This window comes from Sciurus vulgaris (assembly GCF_902686455.1).
Source record: "Sciurus vulgaris genome assembly, chromosome: 10".
Classification (NCBI taxonomy): Eukaryota; Metazoa; Chordata; class Mammalia; order Rodentia; family Sciuridae; genus Sciurus; species Sciurus vulgaris.
In genome coordinates, this window is record NC_136470.1 from 32,367,684 (window position 1) to 32,386,450 (window position 18,767).

The 18,767-nt window shown below is 32.7% G+C and overlaps 1 protein-coding gene across 1 annotated transcript in view; it reads right to left on the reverse strand.

Moving 5' to 3' along the window:
* Positions 1-18,767, reverse strand: part of ROBO1 (roundabout guidance receptor 1) — a 374,240-nt gene that overhangs the window by 119,450 nt on the left and 236,023 nt on the right. Inside the window, exon 3 of the mRNA XM_079154970.1 lies at positions 13,501-13,658. Within this exon, the coding sequence (XP_079011096.1) occupies positions 13,501-13,658 (158 nt within the window). The remainder of the gene's footprint in view (positions 1-13,500; positions 13,659-18,767) is intronic.

Below are 18,767 nucleotides of genomic sequence, written 5' to 3' on the forward strand. Positions count from 1 at the left end.
AAAGCATTAGTATTTTAGAATTTATTTTTAAGACACACTATATATACTACATTAAGGAAGACAAATTGAAATTCTGACTACTATGCACCAAAATGACAAATAAATTTAAATTTCTTTCATTTCTACAAAAAATTTAAAAGCTTAACAAACTGCAAAAACATAACATCTGAAAAAATTCATATCTATATAAAATGCCTTTGAATGGTTTTCTCTGCAAACCTGTTAACAATGCATCAATGAATCTGTGGTAAATTTAATAAACACACTAATGAATTTATTCAACAATCTGTATTATTATTACTATTGTAATGAGAACTGTGATGCACTAATGTACTAATACCTGCTGTATACAAGGCACTGTTATTGTGCTTATTCTTTAATTTTACAATATTCTTATTGGGAAAAATGTATTTTCCTATTTTGGGATGAGAAAATTGAGGTCCAGATAATATAAGAAATTTGCTCCAGATCATTTAGTAAGTGTATTGGAGCCCATTCCACATAGGTCCAGAGAAAAGTTTCTACAGATGACTTTCTTTTATGTTGAAAACAAGATCTTTGCTTCCCATGCCATTAACCACAAATTGGCAATATCTGGCACATATGTAAGTCCCAAGACCAAATGACTGGAGGAACTATCAGGTGCTATCTGTTGCCCCCTGAGTGTGTCAGATTGAGGGTCCTTCTTCCACCATACCCCATAGTTAAGCCTGCTTGATTTGAACAGCCAACCTAATTGCTCTTAATTCATCTAGTTGTCATAAGAGGAAAATGTGCATATTTACACTTCACACATGCACGTTTCATTTGCAGGGGCAAATGTAGTTAAATAAATACCCACATTAGTTTTTATTCAAAGGAATAGCTCTCCTGTTCCCATATAAACCTGAGATTATGATTGTAGCATGTTTAAAGCATAAACAGAGTATTTATAAGCTTCCCTAGTAAAGATGAGGAAATCTGACATGATCTTTTATAAGCAAGATGCATGGTACAATATGGTGATGTGATACATCCAAATGAGAGAAGAGTGACACCATGTATGTTAAAAGCAAAGACATAAGAAATAATGGATTCCTTACTAAATTACACTTTATCCACTCAAGGAGATAAATTTCCATTATTTTCAGCCAGTATTATATAGATTGAACTCAACTGCTCTTGAAATTTCCCCATACACAAGGATGCTCTTAAACATGAGCCTGTTTCTAATGTGATAGGCCTTTAAAGCTTTGTGATCACCTAGATTTGTAAGATTTAAGAAGAGAAAACCTGCACCATCTGGTAGCAATTTCGTTAATGCACACCACATTATTTTACAAGTGTACAATTTATCATATTATCAAATTCTTTAGTTTCAAGCAGATAAAAACTGAAGTGGTCAGATGTTCCTGATAACTGTTTGGTTAAAGCAACTAGCCTTTAAACAAAGAAAATGCACAATCAGCACTAGATTAGAGAAGACCTCAGCCTTAGCATAAAATTTGGGATTATCCTTTAAAGGAGAATTTTTAAATAAAACTGATAATGTGGCCAAGATGAAGAAACAGATAAAGTTAACCTTGGCCAATTATAAATAATGAAAAGGAAATCCCAGCTCCCTTAAAAGGCTCAGATTTAAAATTGTTTAAAACTTAAGCCTTAAAAATATCTTCAATTTCTGCACTTTGGACCTTGCTTTAAGGAAAGAATTCCTTGCACAATAAGTGCATTTTTTAATGTCCTACTTGAAAAAAAAAAAAAAAAAATAAGATTGCCAGTCATATGGTTTGATGTAAACAGAAAGAAACACAATGCTATTTGGGCCCTCATGAACAATCACAAAGACTAAAAGCAATTGGAAAAGTCAATTTTTAAAAACTGAGAAATTTACCAAAAAGTATTCTCATATCATTTAAATTTTCCCCAAATCAAAACATAAGATTTGTAAGCAATGCTTTAGAATAAGTTTTAAACTATACATTTAGGGAAACAGTTCATCTGTGATTAATAGAACACTGAAAATAAACTAAGCTGGTTAGGACACCATCCTTGAACCCACAAAAGAGTGTGCCTTTAATTTGGCAAACTACTAACCTATAATTAAACAAAATGCTCCCAGACAGTACTAAAATTCCACGAGTCCTTGGCCATTTGGAGAAATTTAATGGCCTGATCAGATATATCAAAGTGCTTAGAAACTGAAGAAACTCAGCTGCTTGAGTAAGCATATATTGTAAGGAAAAAAATAAAAGAGGAAACTGCATTTGCAAGTCTGCTGTCTCTGTTGGAATAGTAAACTAATCTCGAATTTCTGTTACAGGCATTGTCATTTGACCATGTGTGTTCAGTCTGTAGAGTTATAATATTTCTGCTTAGTGTACTCTATTGATAATTACTCTAAATGATGAGCTCCAACTTTTTTTGGCTGATTACTCGAATTTCTGAGACACTTTTTGCTTTCTGGAAGATCTACTCTGATTGAAGAATCGTGGATGCTAACCAGCAGTATGCTTCTACACCAGGCTTTGGCCCAGTTTTTCAAGAGTTGGCAAGATTCCATATGGAAGGCAGTGTAGGCAGACCTGACAGGCAGTCCTCTGTTGCCTAATAGGACTTTGACTGAAACCAACATTTGGGTGGGACTAGTCTTTGGGAAAATGTTCAAAACTGGTTTAGAGGGAATTCATTTGAGAAAAAGAAATGAGAAGAACAGAATAATCTCAAGAGATTTATCAGAATACTGACAGCATGCAACAATCAAAACAGGATAAAACACCAATATTGAACAATACCCAAATTGAAATAGTTCAGATTTTTCACATATGTGAAGATATTTACTCAGATGGAAGTCCATTTCACTACTTAAAGAAACTTAAAATATATATTTATCACTGCCTAAAGTGTCCAAAGATTACTTGTTAAGCTATAAAATATATTCTCTGGCAATCTTTGGCCTCTACTACTTTAACTCTGTATCCAAACACTCCCTCTCTATGGTCTTTTGTTTACATGGACTTATAAGGACTTTGTAAGGAATTATAACTGGGTGTCCTGAAGAACCGGGGGGGGGGGGGGGGGGATGGCAAGCAGACTCTTAAATTATAGAGTCTACTAAAGATGTATGTCATACAAAGAAGACACAAAGTTGACAGATACTTATAAATTGATCAGAACAAGATGTATCATGGCATTACAGGTTTGGGATGTTTCTTCCTACTAAACATCCGATTTAAATTTTAGTTTCTTAAAGTTAACTATTTCTGGTTTCTGAACCCTACAAATCATTAATATTATACAGACAGAATACTAGTTGAAATTAAGGAGTACTAAAAATAACATTACAATGAGGCTGATACTCCTCAAAACACTCTGAACTACTAAGACTTGATTCTCATAACAATCTGATACTTCTGATAATTATGTAGGAAAGATGCTATAACCTTAATATTTTAACAATTAAATTATTTGACCAAGGTTTGGTTATTAGTGGGGCTCGAAAACAGAACATCAGACATAAGGGACATTTACCAATATGGCCATAAATTACTATTTAAATTGCTGTAATTTTGTCAGTAAGATTGTGAGATGAACTCAGACATTCAGTTAAGATGAATTTGCACCTATTCTTTATAACAAACAGAATATACAGGATAATTATTTTTAAAAAAGTCATCAATGTACCCAATCAATAAAGAAATAGATAAAAGTTATTAGGCCCTATACACTTAAGATATCATTTTAATACCAGTGCCAAAATGGGAAATACTAAATTTGGGGTGCAAAACAAGTGGCAAATTATCTGACATGAATCCAGCAAAGCACTTTATCTGTGGATTTTTTTGTTAATCTATATCATAATCAAAGTTAAGTCTTGTTTTAAATGGGTTGATCTGACCTAATTTGTCATGAGGAAACTTAAAACAGAAAGAAATCTATATTGAGAGGTTTGCTACTTACTCCAGATTTAACACTAATCCATTATGTGACTCAGGATAAATCAAATTCCCTGGCTTCCTTTTCATCCCTAAAACTGAACAAGATTGCCTACTCACAATCTTTGAGAGCAACACTGTCTATAAGATTCTGTGAATAGCTGTAAACCACACTTAAATAATATATTTGTTCAAATAATCTGTGCAATATTTCCTTTCGTTAAACCAATGGAAAACCAGTCATGGGGGCAAGGATAATCTTGTTCTATCTTATAGGAATTCAGGAGAAGAAATAAATAATTGTGCCTGATAATAAAATTAACAAAATCAAATATGTTCAAATTAGCAACTTTTCAGTGAACAGTGTGTTACAAGACAATATTTGACTAATATTTCATTCATTTAGCATTTTCTCAAGAAATATATATTGAGCCCCTGCCATAAGACACACACAAGGAACAAGTTGCCCTGAAATGTCTTAGGCATATTAGATAAGTAATGTATACATCATGATTTGTACAGATTAGAAGTAAAATACTTGGGAAAAAAGTGACAGATAACAAGATAAATTAAACCTAGTGTGGTACCTGGGGTGGGGTTTGGTAACATTTCCCTGAAGATATTGCCTTGAAGTTGGGACTTGAAAAATGAGTGAATTAGACAAAGAGGTGGAGAAATCAGAATATTCTAGGAATTACTGAATAGCATGTGCAAAGACCCTTATCAATCTTTGAAGCTCTCAGTATCCAAGTTTGTACGTGCACATCTTTTAGATGAATAGTGAAAAGCTAGAGTAACCACCAAATGCTCATCAAAATTATATTAATAATTGTACTGTGATCTAAATGAACTTGTGTGCTAGAACTGAGAATGCCTTAGTTCATTATCATCCTTTCAAAGAGTGTTTTGGCTTCTCAACTAAGTCAGAAATGCTTGCATTTGCATTTTTCCAGTTTCAGTATCCAGAAACAATGAGTGTATATGCAATTATTTAAGTAGATTTATGAATTTGTGGTAAGGTTCAGGATAGGATGTTCCTTGGGAAGATAAAACTAGCCTTTCTCAACCGGCATTTCTCATCTGAATCACAGAATTTCTCAATTCCCTTAAGGATGGTACACAACTAGAAATGTTCTAGACCCATGGGAAAAGAGTTGATTCATAACACATCATGGATGCCTTAGAGCATTAGGACTTAATTCCCCTGTGGAATCACCAGTTGATTATTTCATTGCACAACAAAGGTGAACATAGAACTTAAACCAGTTTCATTTCAATATTAGTCTAAATTCTTTAATTACTCATCATGTTCACTCATGGTGATTCTGTGTAAACTGGAAATACTCTGACAGTTGTGAATCACATATAAATACAAACAAGGGCAGAGGAGACATAATGCTGGATTTCTTTTCATATACATTCAAATGATCTTTCTTATTTGAGAAATTTGGAATTATTATGGTACAAACCTTGCTGATTTTCCTTCTCCATCAAGTTTTTGATGACTAAATACACAACAGAGCTTGTACTGCTATACTAACTCACAGAACTCATTACTAATAGAGGATGTGTTACAATAGCATGTATTTTCTCAGTGTGTTCCTATGATAGCACAGTAAGCTAATGGCAATTTATTTGGCAGATGCAAACAATGAAATGCATGGAGTTCAAATGTGTTTCTTAAGATCATGCATTGAACAAATGTTAAAAAATGTTAAAAACTTATAATGCAGTGTTATAATATGCAAGTCTATGCTGTTTTCTACTAATCCAGTGTTTTCAATTATGAAATTTAAAAACTCAGCAGTAGGATAGGAAATGAATTCATATTTTAACTCATTTCTTCCTGTCACTAATATGCAACACATATATTAATTTAACTTACACTTACATCATTAATTGAAAATTTTTACTTTTTATAAGAGATAAAATATATAATGTGCATTGACTTTTTTGTAAGATGCACAGGAAAAAAATATTTCTGGTTTACCACCCCAGTTTCCTTTGACCTTCATATAACAGAAATACCTATTTATTTTACAGGAACACAAATTTAACTTCCCAGGGAAGAGGGGCTCTATGACATCAGCTGCATTAAGTGTGTTCATTTCCTCTAGGGGAGAGGAGAGGGAAAGGAAGCAGCAGACACTGAACAATGAAAGAAATTGGAAGACCAGACGAAAGCAGTAATCGAAGGAAGGGAGGAGGAGCAGATGGCTTAGGAGGGAGACATGTGGGAATTGGGGGGAAAGGAAGCAATTGGCAAGGAGTGGGCCAAATGCCAAATTTGTGAAGGATCTGGAGGACACTGGGGATTTGGATGGGATATGAGTCAGCTGCTTTTTACCAAAATATCACACCAACAAGGGAAATCAAAGAAACCTGCAAAGACACACAGGATGCAGAAAGGACTGGAAAAAGTTACAAGTAGATAAAATTGCCCCAAAATGGTCTCAGTTTGAACTATACCTTTGATGGAAATAAATAATTTATAATAAAAGATCATTTTCCTACCATCCAAATTATTTTTCAATCAAGTAAAACATTTAAGGTGTATATGCTACTTGAAGGACCAGAAGGAAGAAGAATAAAAATTTCAAAGCACAGCTGATCTCAAAAGAATAATACAAATCATTCAAAAATGTTCATGCACAAAGGGTTATGCCAGCTAAGAATTTCAAACATGAAAAGATTAAAGTCTTTTAAGCTGTCCTTTTAAATACTAAAATAAAATCATCAGAAAAAAATGACAAAAGTCATTATGAAGAAAATCATTCTGGAATTTCATAATTGAGTCCAGGCAAAGCTTACTTTGCACACTGTTTTGTTAATATTTTGGTATTTGTTACATTTTAGTGCATCTACATAAAATACAAAGACTCTAAATCAATATTTTTTCTACAATTAACTTCCTATTAGATAATTACTCATAATTGCTTAATTCTTTCAGCAATAACTTTCAAAATGTGTGTAACTGATGCTTTTAGAACCTTGCTAGTCCACAGCTTGAACTGTTAACTATAAAGTAAATTCAGTTGAATCACTTACTGATTCACAATATCCTTTGGGATATTAATTCTTCTTTCCCTAATTGCTAAATGAGAAACGAGTTAATTATTATCCTCTGTAGATAATCTCTAGTAATTTTTTAGGTAGGACTTCTAGTCTTCAGAATAAAGAATTTCAGTTTATCTGAGCTATAATCTGGTTGAACTTGACGACTCTTGTTCCATCTTTTGAGGAAACTACTAAATTTACCAAATTTTATAGATCTTGGTTATGCTACAGATCTCATTACTGGAGATAAGATGAACTAATTCTTGAAATTAACAAGCCCGACTTCAAGATTGCCATAACCTCTCCATACCCTTTCAAACAAAAGACAATATTTTATAGTGGAAACTAGCAAAATCTATAGGACCCTGTAGAAGGTGTTATTCCTCTCCTACAAACCAATATGGAATCAGCTACTGAATTAGCAAACTTTTAATATTTATCTGACACTGGTGTCTTTAGGATTAAACTTGTCCACGTACATAGAGTGCTCAGAATGGGGCCTGGCACAAAGTAAGTGGTACATTAAGTTCCTGCAACCACCATCATCATTTTCTTCCTAGGAAACTGAACTGTGAGGTTAAAGTGCCCAAGTGGAAATAAAATAGCTTATTCATTAAGTGATCCAGTAAATGAAATGAGGTAATATAAAGCATTAAATATGTAGTAAGTTCTCAATACATAATAGCTATTATATTGTTGGTGTTCCTACAATAATTGTTTCTGAAACCTTACACATGTTTGGAAACCTTTATGTTAAAAACTGAAGTACTTTTCAAAATCATTTTTGTGATATACTTATGTGGAAGTGTTGAATGCAAGTTCTGAAATGTTAACATGCAAAATTCAATGAACATTTCATAGTTATTAAGTACCAAGTATTGAGAATTTAATAGTTTCTGTCAATATTCACTTACTAAAATAAGAAAAGTTTGAATCCTATTCATCAATTATCAGATATTACACATAAATACATATAATTATCATTTTGTTTTATTGATACAATGAAATGAATTTGCTATCTCATATTTATTATATGTTAAGGCAAGTATCATATGGTTGCTCCACATTGTATGTGAGGGATTGGTCCTAGGACCCACCTCAGATACCAAAAGGCTCAAGTCCCTTTATAAATTGGTAGAGTATTGACATATAACCTATGCATAGCCTCCTGTATACTTTAAATCTTCTGTTGATTGCTTGCAATGATTAATACATTATAAATGTCACGTACACCATTATTATACTGTATTTTTTAGGAAATAATGATAAGAAAAAAAATCTGTATATGATCATTACAAGTGCCATTTTTCTTTTTTTTCCTGAGCATGTTCAACAAGTGGATGGTTGAGTCCATGGATAACAGAGCCCACAGATATGGACAACTGACCACAATTGCTTGTTTCATTAATTGTCATGTGGATACCAATGGGTTCCTTAATATTTCAGTTTATAAATACAGTAATTATGCATCTAAAAATCAAGGAAATAAATCTTTTTTAAGCTATTCTCCATGAGAAAAGAACTATTTCCTTCTTTGTCTATGCCTGCAATTCCTATAGCTACCACAAAAGCATTAGTTTCAAAGAAAATAGAATACCAAACTGTTATCTGGAGTCATTGTGAAATTGTGTATGAATCCCTCCAAAACTACTGACATAAAACAAACTGACTTTTTGATTAACATAACAATACTCAAATCATCTAAGCCAACAATTATAAATCAAGTTGTAAGCTTGTTAATAAACTTAATACCTTTTAACCATGTTTTTATCATGAGTCTATTTTTCCTCTCTTTTCACTAATTCCAAACTTTCAGTGTTTATCCAACAGTTTAACTCTTATTATATTTCTAAATCCAAAATTTTATACTGAAAAGCTTTTAGAGGTCTATGTATCAGCTTTTATTCTACCTAATCCTGTAAGTGACCATTATCATGAATATTTAAGACCTTTTATAATCTAGGAAAATATTTGTGCTGTCTACTTTATACTAAATTTAACATTTTCTTTAATTCAGTTTTCTTTAATTTTAGTTTTTTTGTTGGGCATGAAAATTTTTTTAATGTTGTGTACTAATTTGTTTTTGAATGTTAGTCTCTTTTTCTCACCCCTACAAAATATCTTGAAATTAAATATCATATTTCCAAAATGTACTTCAGTAAAAGAAGCACATCCCTTCTTGTGAGGTTCATTGAAATGTTTTTGTACATCAAAAAGGAGACTTTCATTCCTCTGATTCATCTCTTTGAGAAAATTTCATTTATTCTAAGTCTGAAACAGATGAAGTAAGTCAATTGAATCTAGTTCCCTAAGTTAAACTACTTCTATTTCTAACTCTAAGTATAAATACTCATGTCTTAAAAAAAATAGAGGCAAATATTATCTAAGACCTCTCTTATTCTAAGAAAAACATGCCAGAAGGGTTTTAAAAGATTCTCTTGTCATGTAGAGCAATAAGAAAATGTTATTTATATATTCTTGATTTATAATCATCGTGGCCCTAAAATTTGGCCCAGAATCCAAGCAAATGTAGAAAGAAATGACTTAATATCAAAAATACAGGTGCAGCTACAATTCAATTATATATTCCCCCTTTTTGCAGGGTGTGTCTTTGTTCTCACAGCTGGGAGATGTGTACTTTAAATTTTCAACAAAGAAAGTCACCACATTAAAGAACTCTAGAAATTCCTGTAACAAAAACTGTAGCAATAACCATGCAATCTTCAATTGACTTTCATAAAAATTCAATGTGCTTTAATCTCCTGTTCATCTGTACTCAATGCATTTGGCAAAGTACACTAGTAAGAGAAATGAAAACAATCATTTGAATACAAACTTAGGAAAGAAGAATCACATGAAGTATCTGTAACCAACATCTCCTAAGAATTTATTTTCAATATTTTTAAAGAAGGATTGGGAAAAAATTTCATGCATTCTCTTTTTGATCTAAGTTTGAAATACTCAATTTTAGTTTTGCCTAAAGGAGGAAAAGAAAACAAAAACAATTTTGAGCTAAATAAAAACACTGATTTTTGAAACCAAACTGCTGATTTTTAATCTACTCATCTCCCCAAATGTATAAATGTGCTTTCTACCTCTAGTGTTTTATCAGTTCAACAGTCATAATTTGTACAAAACACACAGATGGTCTCAGAAATAGTAAAAGTTTCAGATGTTACAACTTCCTGGCATATGGAACACTATCGTAGATCCTCGTTTTGGCAGCATTCAAATGATTTTAAAATTTATACATTCTCATCTTGGCATCATTTCATACTCATAGGTTATTACAAATCTAAGTTGTTTGATTCCTGATTGGAGGTGGTTCTTATATTGACTTCAAGCTACTACGCAATTGGGGACTGATGCTTTTTTAATTAGAAGATAGTGTCCCTCATGACAGCAAAAGTAAATGAAGATTTTATAATAAATTAAGCATTTTCTCATAAGTCATAAAATATTTTCTAATTCCATACGTGATACAGTAGGATGTTCCAAGATTTTTTAAAAATCAGATTTACTATAGTGGTTTACACTGTAAATGTTACAAAAAAAAAAAAAAAAAAACTAATATACACAGGTGCACACACAAAACAACCTTCAAAATTAACTTGAACCTTTTAAAATATGAGATTACAATCACTTTTATTCTTATATAACTTATGAGATACTGCATAAAAAAGAGTCATCTATGATTGACCACCAAATCATTAAATCCCATGGCAAATTCCCAATCTTCATATTACTTTTTCTACCAGCTACAATCAACTCAGTTGCAAATTCATCAGGATTGGCTACATTATAACATGGTAAGACATTCCCAATGATTTAATACAACAACAATTTGTTGCTCATTCATTCTGCATGTCTATCATAGAAGACAGAGGTGTGGCAAAAGCTCTGTTGCACATAGTCCAGGGGCTCAAGCTCTCAAAGTATCCTCCACGTGGTAGATGCTCTACCTAGAACATGTGTCTTCCCTGGTTGCAGAGTGGTAAAGAAGAGCATTCCTGGTTTTCGCTCAACTACCGGTACTTAATTTCTTTAATTTTCACTCAGAACCCATAAAGCAGAAATAATCAATTAGCTCTGCTCAAGATCAAGGAAGCTGGGAATAGAATCATTGCTCAGGAGACAGGGAGGACTACATAGGTATGAGTACTCACATGTCTACCACAACTTAATTTTTTCTCCTGCCTCAACCTCAACTCTGAATTTTCTGATTCACGTATCCAACTGCCCACTTGACTTGGATATCTCTAAGTATTTTAAAATTCTTATGTCAAAAACATCCCCGGATATGTCCTGCCCCAAATCTTCTTCTATAATCTGCATCCAATTTAATCACCTCGGTACCCTTTCACTTCTCAGGTCAATCAGTGAAGGTAATGCCTGACTTTTCTTTTTTTTTTTTTTTTTTTTCACAAGTCACACCCAATCCATTAGCAAATTTTGTTGGCTGTTGCTTCTCGGTTTATGTTAAATCTAATCACTCCTCACAACGTCCACTCCTAACAAACAATTTGAAATCATCATTTATCTCTCACCTGGATTACCACAAAACTCCCACCTGGTCTTCCTGCTTCTGACATTGTCACCCTTCAGTGTGTTCTCAAGACAGCAGAGGCTTTGTCTGAGAAAATTCTAATTCTTCCCCTCTTACTCAGAAGTAAGGCTGAGCTACTCACAATGTCTATAAAGTCCTACGCAGCAGCCTGGTTACCTGTCACCATCTGACACTATCTCCTTCAAATCTCTCAGTTGTTCTCTCTATTCAACCCACACTGACTAAGCATTTTAGTGACAGTATTAGATGCACCCCACCTTAGGGTCTTTGAATGTTCTGCTTTGTCTGTCAAGAACGCCTTTTTTCTTGAAACTTCTAGAGTTCCCTTACTCAATTTTTTTTCCAGATTTTTATAGGAGACATTCTCTAATCAGGCTACTGGAAATTTCAATCCTACTGGACCTCTAATGAATTCCTCTACCTATTGACTCCTTTATTTTTAAAGGATTCATTATAGTTTATCATATTACATATAACATTTGTTTAGTATATACACTGTATATACACTCTATTAGAATGTAAACTCCAAATGGGCACTCACCAATTTTTGTTTAATGATAGATCTGGAGCATTGAGAATTTTGTCATTAATTTATATTGAAAACAAATAGGTAATCAGGAAAGACAGGAGGGAAATCAGGGATAATAATGGTTTCAATGTGTTTGAATTATTAAGGCAGGGAAATGGGAATTACAGATGATGGTCACTAAATGATCTGGAATATATGTTTGAGGGTAGAATATTCTTATCTTAATTGTGCATAAACCCAAAAGGAATTTGTTATCACTAACAAGAGAAGCATTTGCTCCTACACCCTCTATTCCCCTGTGCTATGGGCTTCATTTCCACAAACCAAGGTTTCCAAATGTAGTTTTTACTTTGGCATGTGACTTTTCAGCACCTCTTAAATGCAGAGCTGAGTCATCCTCACCCCAGTCCCTAGAATTACAAAAATCCCCTGAGGCTCATTTTAATTCAAATCAGTGCAGGAAAAATGCTTGATTTTTCTTTCAAAGTCCCTAAAAGTTTGCCACAACCTTCTCTTTTTTCCTCAGTATTTAATTATCATACTCATCACTTAGCTGGTTGCTCAGAAATAGTGCAAGCTTTTATAAGGTTTATGTTATAACTTTGTTCTTTAAAAACTTTAGCAGTGACCTTTACCTCACGCACATATTCTCCTAGGGGTTTTGATTCTTGGCAAATGAATTCAGAATGGACAGATATCAGTGCATGCAGAAAAAAGGAAAGTGTAAAGGGGAGTAGTTTACAATCATAGAATTGATGAGAACTTGGTTGGGGGAGATGTGTTAGTGAACACTGCCCAAGACAGAACAAGCAACAAAGTCACACAGAAGCAGTTGCTGTCAAGAAGAAAACACCAGGACCTACTACAGATCATGTAATTCTTTTCTTAGATGAGAATAAGAATGAAAAATTCAATCACTTAGTTCCAGTTTCTTTTATGAGATAAATTCATCATTAACCATCATGATGAATGAGATTTTATTTCTCAGAAACAATATTGAACCCTATAGAACAGAAAAGCAATTTAAAAAGGAGACAGAGATATAAAAAGTCCTAAAGTGACTTAGGAGACCTCCTAGAAACATACCATATAACTAAAAATTTTATGAGAAACACTTTTAATGGTAATACATAGAAATGTTATAAGCCTTGAATTATAATAATAATTAAGTCTACATAAAAGTGTTAACTCCAAGACATTAAAACTGAAATTATAGTTTCACTTTTACTGATCTTTAAACTAAACACCATACTTTTTCTTCACTTATGTTCATGTCTACAGGGAGAGAAATGAAACATGTTTATTTTAAAGAACTGAAAAATGAGAGCTAATGCAAGCCTTCATCTAAGAACCTACTCGGTCTTCCTCTTTTCCTTGGGTGAAGATGCGTACAGTCAAACCTGCAGATGTTCTGCTAGTGGTGAAGTACTTACAGTTATTCTTTCATCTTTGTCATCCAGGGGAGAACCATCCTTCTTCCAGGAGATGGTGGGCTCTGGATGGCCTCGTGGAGGCTGGCATTCCATGACGGCAGGCTCTCCTACTGCCACCATGACATCAGAGGGGTTTTGTCTGAAGTCATCCCGTAGTACTGTAGGAACAAGAATAAATCATTGTACTCAATAGTGACACATGCAATCCTTATCTCCGTACTCCAGCAAAAGAGACATTTATTGTAATAAACTACTACTATTAGCTATCATAATGCATATTTAAGAATATTTATCTACTTATGGACAACTGCAATGTAATAAAGATATTTAGCCTTAAGCACACACAGGGTGGGTAATTTGACATTCTTCAAAGGCCAGTGGGTAAATGTAGTCTGCTGCTTAGTGCTTAGTGCTTAGCTTTTGACTCCATTTTAACTTGCATTTCTTTGCTGCCTACTGCCTGCAATTTTCTTTCCATATGCTAACGGAAACTCTTTTTACTTATCAGGATGATGCTCTCTATAGTTAAACAAATTATGTACACATACAAACAAAAAATTAAAAGAAAAAGATATTTCTAAGCATTTTGTAATTGAAAGATGTTACAGATACTTAATGTTCAAGATTATATTATCATTATAACTTAAACATGTACATTAATGAAAAATGAAAGAATTGTTAACCTTATATAATATCATCAACCCTATATTTTAGAGGAATGAGCAATTCATTACTATAATATCTACTGGATACTAAAACACTATTAAACTGCTCTAAAACAAGCAGTATTCTTCACTTTGTGATTGTAGAAATAAAATGTGGAAAATGAATCTAATATGTATTCACAAATACTTCATACAGTAAAATTATCCTCAGTATCTTGATAACAACGAACCATCATAAATTACTTGGCATTAGTAAGTCATAAATCACAACTCTGTTGTTTGCTAGATGTGTAATCTTGAACACATTCCTTATGACCTCTGTTTCCCTATTTACAAAACAGGCACGAGATATACACCTCAGGAGGTCTAATGAGTAGTTAACTTTCCCACCCCTGGATCCTAGGGGAAAAAGAATGTGACCACTTTAGAAACCCAATTGAAGACACTGCTTAAGATGTTGAACTAGGATTTCTCCCAATAGTTTACAGGTTATGTTAAGATATACATTATGATAGATTATTTAATCTTTTAATAAACTGAATATTTGATACTACAGTTGTATATTGGAATGGATGTTTTTTCATTCTAATGACATTTAAAAATATTTTCACAGATGAAGCACTACATGCTTCACTACAAGCTCAAACCAGTATTTCAAATATTAAATTTTAGTTTCAAAGCCCCAAATTAATAGATTTTCCAAAGGTTCTATTTTCCTCTTTCATTTCTTGACTTTTCGTTCCTCTATATCAACTGAATATTGCACACACCTGAGTAAGCCATAGCACCCACTCAAAAGAGTTCTTTAATTAAAATATTGAGATAACTTGGGCAGACTGATGACTATGCCAATTCCTGGAAAATATTTGCTTCACCATCTTTGGAAACAATAGTGAAATAAAAAAAAAATAAGGAAATATGACTGTACTAAGCTACTGTCATTCAAACATCAATATCATACACTATTAATAAATTACACACTATCAATAACTATTGACAAAAGGTAAGGTTTGTTGAAATAAAAATTCTAGCTACTATTACCAAATAATAAAAAAACAGACTATGAAGAATTTCACTAGAAGCTTAGATTATTATTGAATATTAAGAATTACTACAAACAAAATGTATGATTTATTAAAAAGTAAATGAATTGACCTTAACAAGCAACATGTATTTTTTTCATGGATAAAAGTATTAAACTATGATAACATCTCTGAAAAGTTTTAACACCCCTGAAATACCCCAAAATAAATATTTTCAAAGGAAAAGTAAATAATTTGCACAATTTTTTGATGTGTTAGGCTTAACTCCAACTTGGTAACACTATATCTTATTTACAAATTGAGATCACATCCAAATAAACCAATGAATAATAAAATGTCTTGCAAAATATCAAAGGTCTATGTCAGATAAATCAAGAGTTTTTTCCATTTATTATGTTATTGGGACTTTTACAGTATATAATGAAAAGCTAACAAAATGTAATCCATTAAAGATTGTTGCTTAGATAATGCTCATGTAATTATTTTTGCAGCTGTAAAGCATAAAACTCAAGCATTGCCTATGGCTAAAGGCAATGCTTGCATAAAACTATGAATTTAAGATTTTTCTTCTCTTTTCCATAAAAGCAATATTTCTTTCTTATACTTGCCCTGAACATTTCCTTTTGGGGAAAAAGGGTATGTGTCACAATATAAAATAATATGAAGTTTTAGTTAAATTGTTTGAATTTTAACACGTGTATATTTAAATCATTAAAATAAAAATGAAATCAAAATAATTGGCAGCACTATGTGAGAAACAGTCTTAGGATCCACATGTAAACCCAAATCCAAATCTTTTCAAACATCTCTCCTTTTCTCCTGTAATATCTCTCACAATCAGTCTACATTGTGTAATGTTTCTCAATTTTAATTGTATAAACATTTTTTAAATTTGGAACTATATTTTCAAAAAAGACTTAATTTGAAAAAGAGTCAATAACACACAAAGTATATTCAAGTAGATGTCACCTAAGAAGGTATTAAGCCATAGCCATGTTAACATTATAACCAGATTATATTTCTTCCATATTTATGAAGTTTTATTTCATGTGTGCAAGCTGGTACATATAACACAGCTCAAATGATTTTCATTTTTTCACTCTAAAGTTAGAGAAAACAACCTTCTCTGAATCACTGGATCTACTGGAGTATCCTTGTATTAAGAAAGATGAACAAAGCACTTCTCAGATCTAATCCATTGTGTTTCCTACAGGTCTGCAGCAGCACACAGAAGGCTTCCCCAAGATGACTGGGCTTTGCGTCAGTCTCCTAACAATCCAATCCTGGTGGGCTCAAGTACTCCTCACATTAATTTGGCTCCCTAATCATGTGTTAAGTATTTGTGGACTATAAGGTCTTCGACTTTGTGAAACGTAGAATCTCAATGCAGTTAGGGGTTTCAGGAGTATGTGGTATGAATTTTCTGCTTTACAAATTAAACTAGGACTTTCATGGGTAGACCATGTCACAAAAATAATAAAAATGATAAAGATAATTTTGCAATACAAAGATAATGTTAATGATGGTAGAGGCTTAATGAATGCTTACTGTGTAAGAAACCGTACGAAGTATCAACTTATTTAATCCCCAGAACAAGCTTATGATAAAATGAGTTTATTAATTTCACTATACAATGAGGAATATTTAAAAACTTAGTGGCCAAGGATGCATCTCTATGAGTTGCCCACCTATCTGGTCATAACACAGTATTCATAATTCTAAGTACACAAGTATTATGATATAATGAGTATTTCGATCCCTTTCAATGGAACAATGGAAGAGAAATTAAATGAGAAATTTTCCTCCTGACAGTTATATGGGTATCTCATTCTGCATTCATGAATTCTCTCAGATTTTTCCATGTTTGGAAGAAGCCACTTCATATTTTTTACAGCATATTGGGAATTAGAATTCATTATTCAGAATACACATGCTGTGTTACTTCTTATCAATGACTCATATTTCAACCACAAAATGACTGAACAGACTGTACAATAATAATCATTTTAATTAAATATGGGCATTTAATTAGTATCAAGTATCTTGGGGAAAACAAAGGAAGATAATAACACAGTCTTGGGATCTATTTTTTTTTTTATTTTAAAAACTACCTTATAAATGCAACCCTGCAGCAAATAGTAAACTTGTTGACTAGGAAAAGAAAAAAATCAATGAAATCCTTAGAAAGCAAAGAATTTATTAGAAAAGAAAATAAATGAAGAAGTATATTCCTAAAGATGACTCTGTAGATATTCAGCATGCCTCTATTGCAATGTATCATTTAATTATTTTCAAAATTATTAAGCATTTACCTAGTCCTTAATTTTGAGTAGAAAATACTTTAGTCATTTTTATAATACTTCTAGTTTTGTCTGAATTCCAATTTACATGTGGACATGAAGAAATACCAATTAATTTCAAAAAAAACTATAATGCTCTCATTTAACACAAATATACTGAGCACAATTTTTGTGCCCAACAGTCATGCTAGAACTCTTGAATTTTCCTTGCAGTGAAATATACGTAAAATGCTGATGTCTGTCAAAAAACAATCTTAAGATCCACCTTGCAGGGAAAGGATAATGCAACAGGATTTTGTTGTGGATTATTCTGAATTAACAGAAATGTTTGAGAGCTGGATAAGAAAGCATAAGCATATCTAAGCTATTTGCCTTCTTACAATTTAGTATATACCATTACTCAGAAGAACTGTTATTGGGAACATAACAATAAAACCTCTTCAATTTCTTAAGTAATTCCAATCTTTTAAAAATATCCCAAGAAGAAGATGAATGTACAGAAAGAGAACCCATTAGAAAAGAAAACTTAAAAATTAAGATATAAAATAATATTCTGTGATGTATTATTCACCTTTTACCATCACCTTCTAATGCTAAGGAATTTGTTTTTTAAAATGATGCACACGTTTGTTGAAGAGAACCTAGGTTGGTTCCATAACTTAGCTATTGTGAACTGTGCAGCTGTAATCATTAATGTAGCTGCCTAATGGTAGCATGCTGATTTTAAATCCTTTGGATATATACCAAGGAATGCGAGAACTGGGTCAAATGGTGTTTCCATTCCTAGTTTCTTCGGGAATCTCCATACTGTTTTCCAGAATGTTTGGATCTATTTGTAGACCACCAACAATGTATGAGTATACCCTAGGTGCCTTTCAACAGATGAATGGATAATAAAATGTGGTATACCACACACACACACATACACACACACACACACACACACACACACACAAATGGAGTACTACTTAGCCATAAAGAAGAATGACTTCATGAAATTAGCCAGAAAATGGGTGGAATTAGAGACAACTATCATGCTAAGTAAAATAATTCAGTTCCAAAAATCCAAAGGTTGAATGCTTCCTCTCCTAGACAGAAACTCATAAGATATTGGGTCGGGGTAGAATAGAAGAAAGAGCAGTGGAGTAGACAGTGGGGAATGAAGGGATGGGAAGAGGAATGGAATAGGGGAAGACAGAATGAATCTGACCTAACATTCCTGTGTACATTTATGAACATACCACAGTGACTCTCGCCAT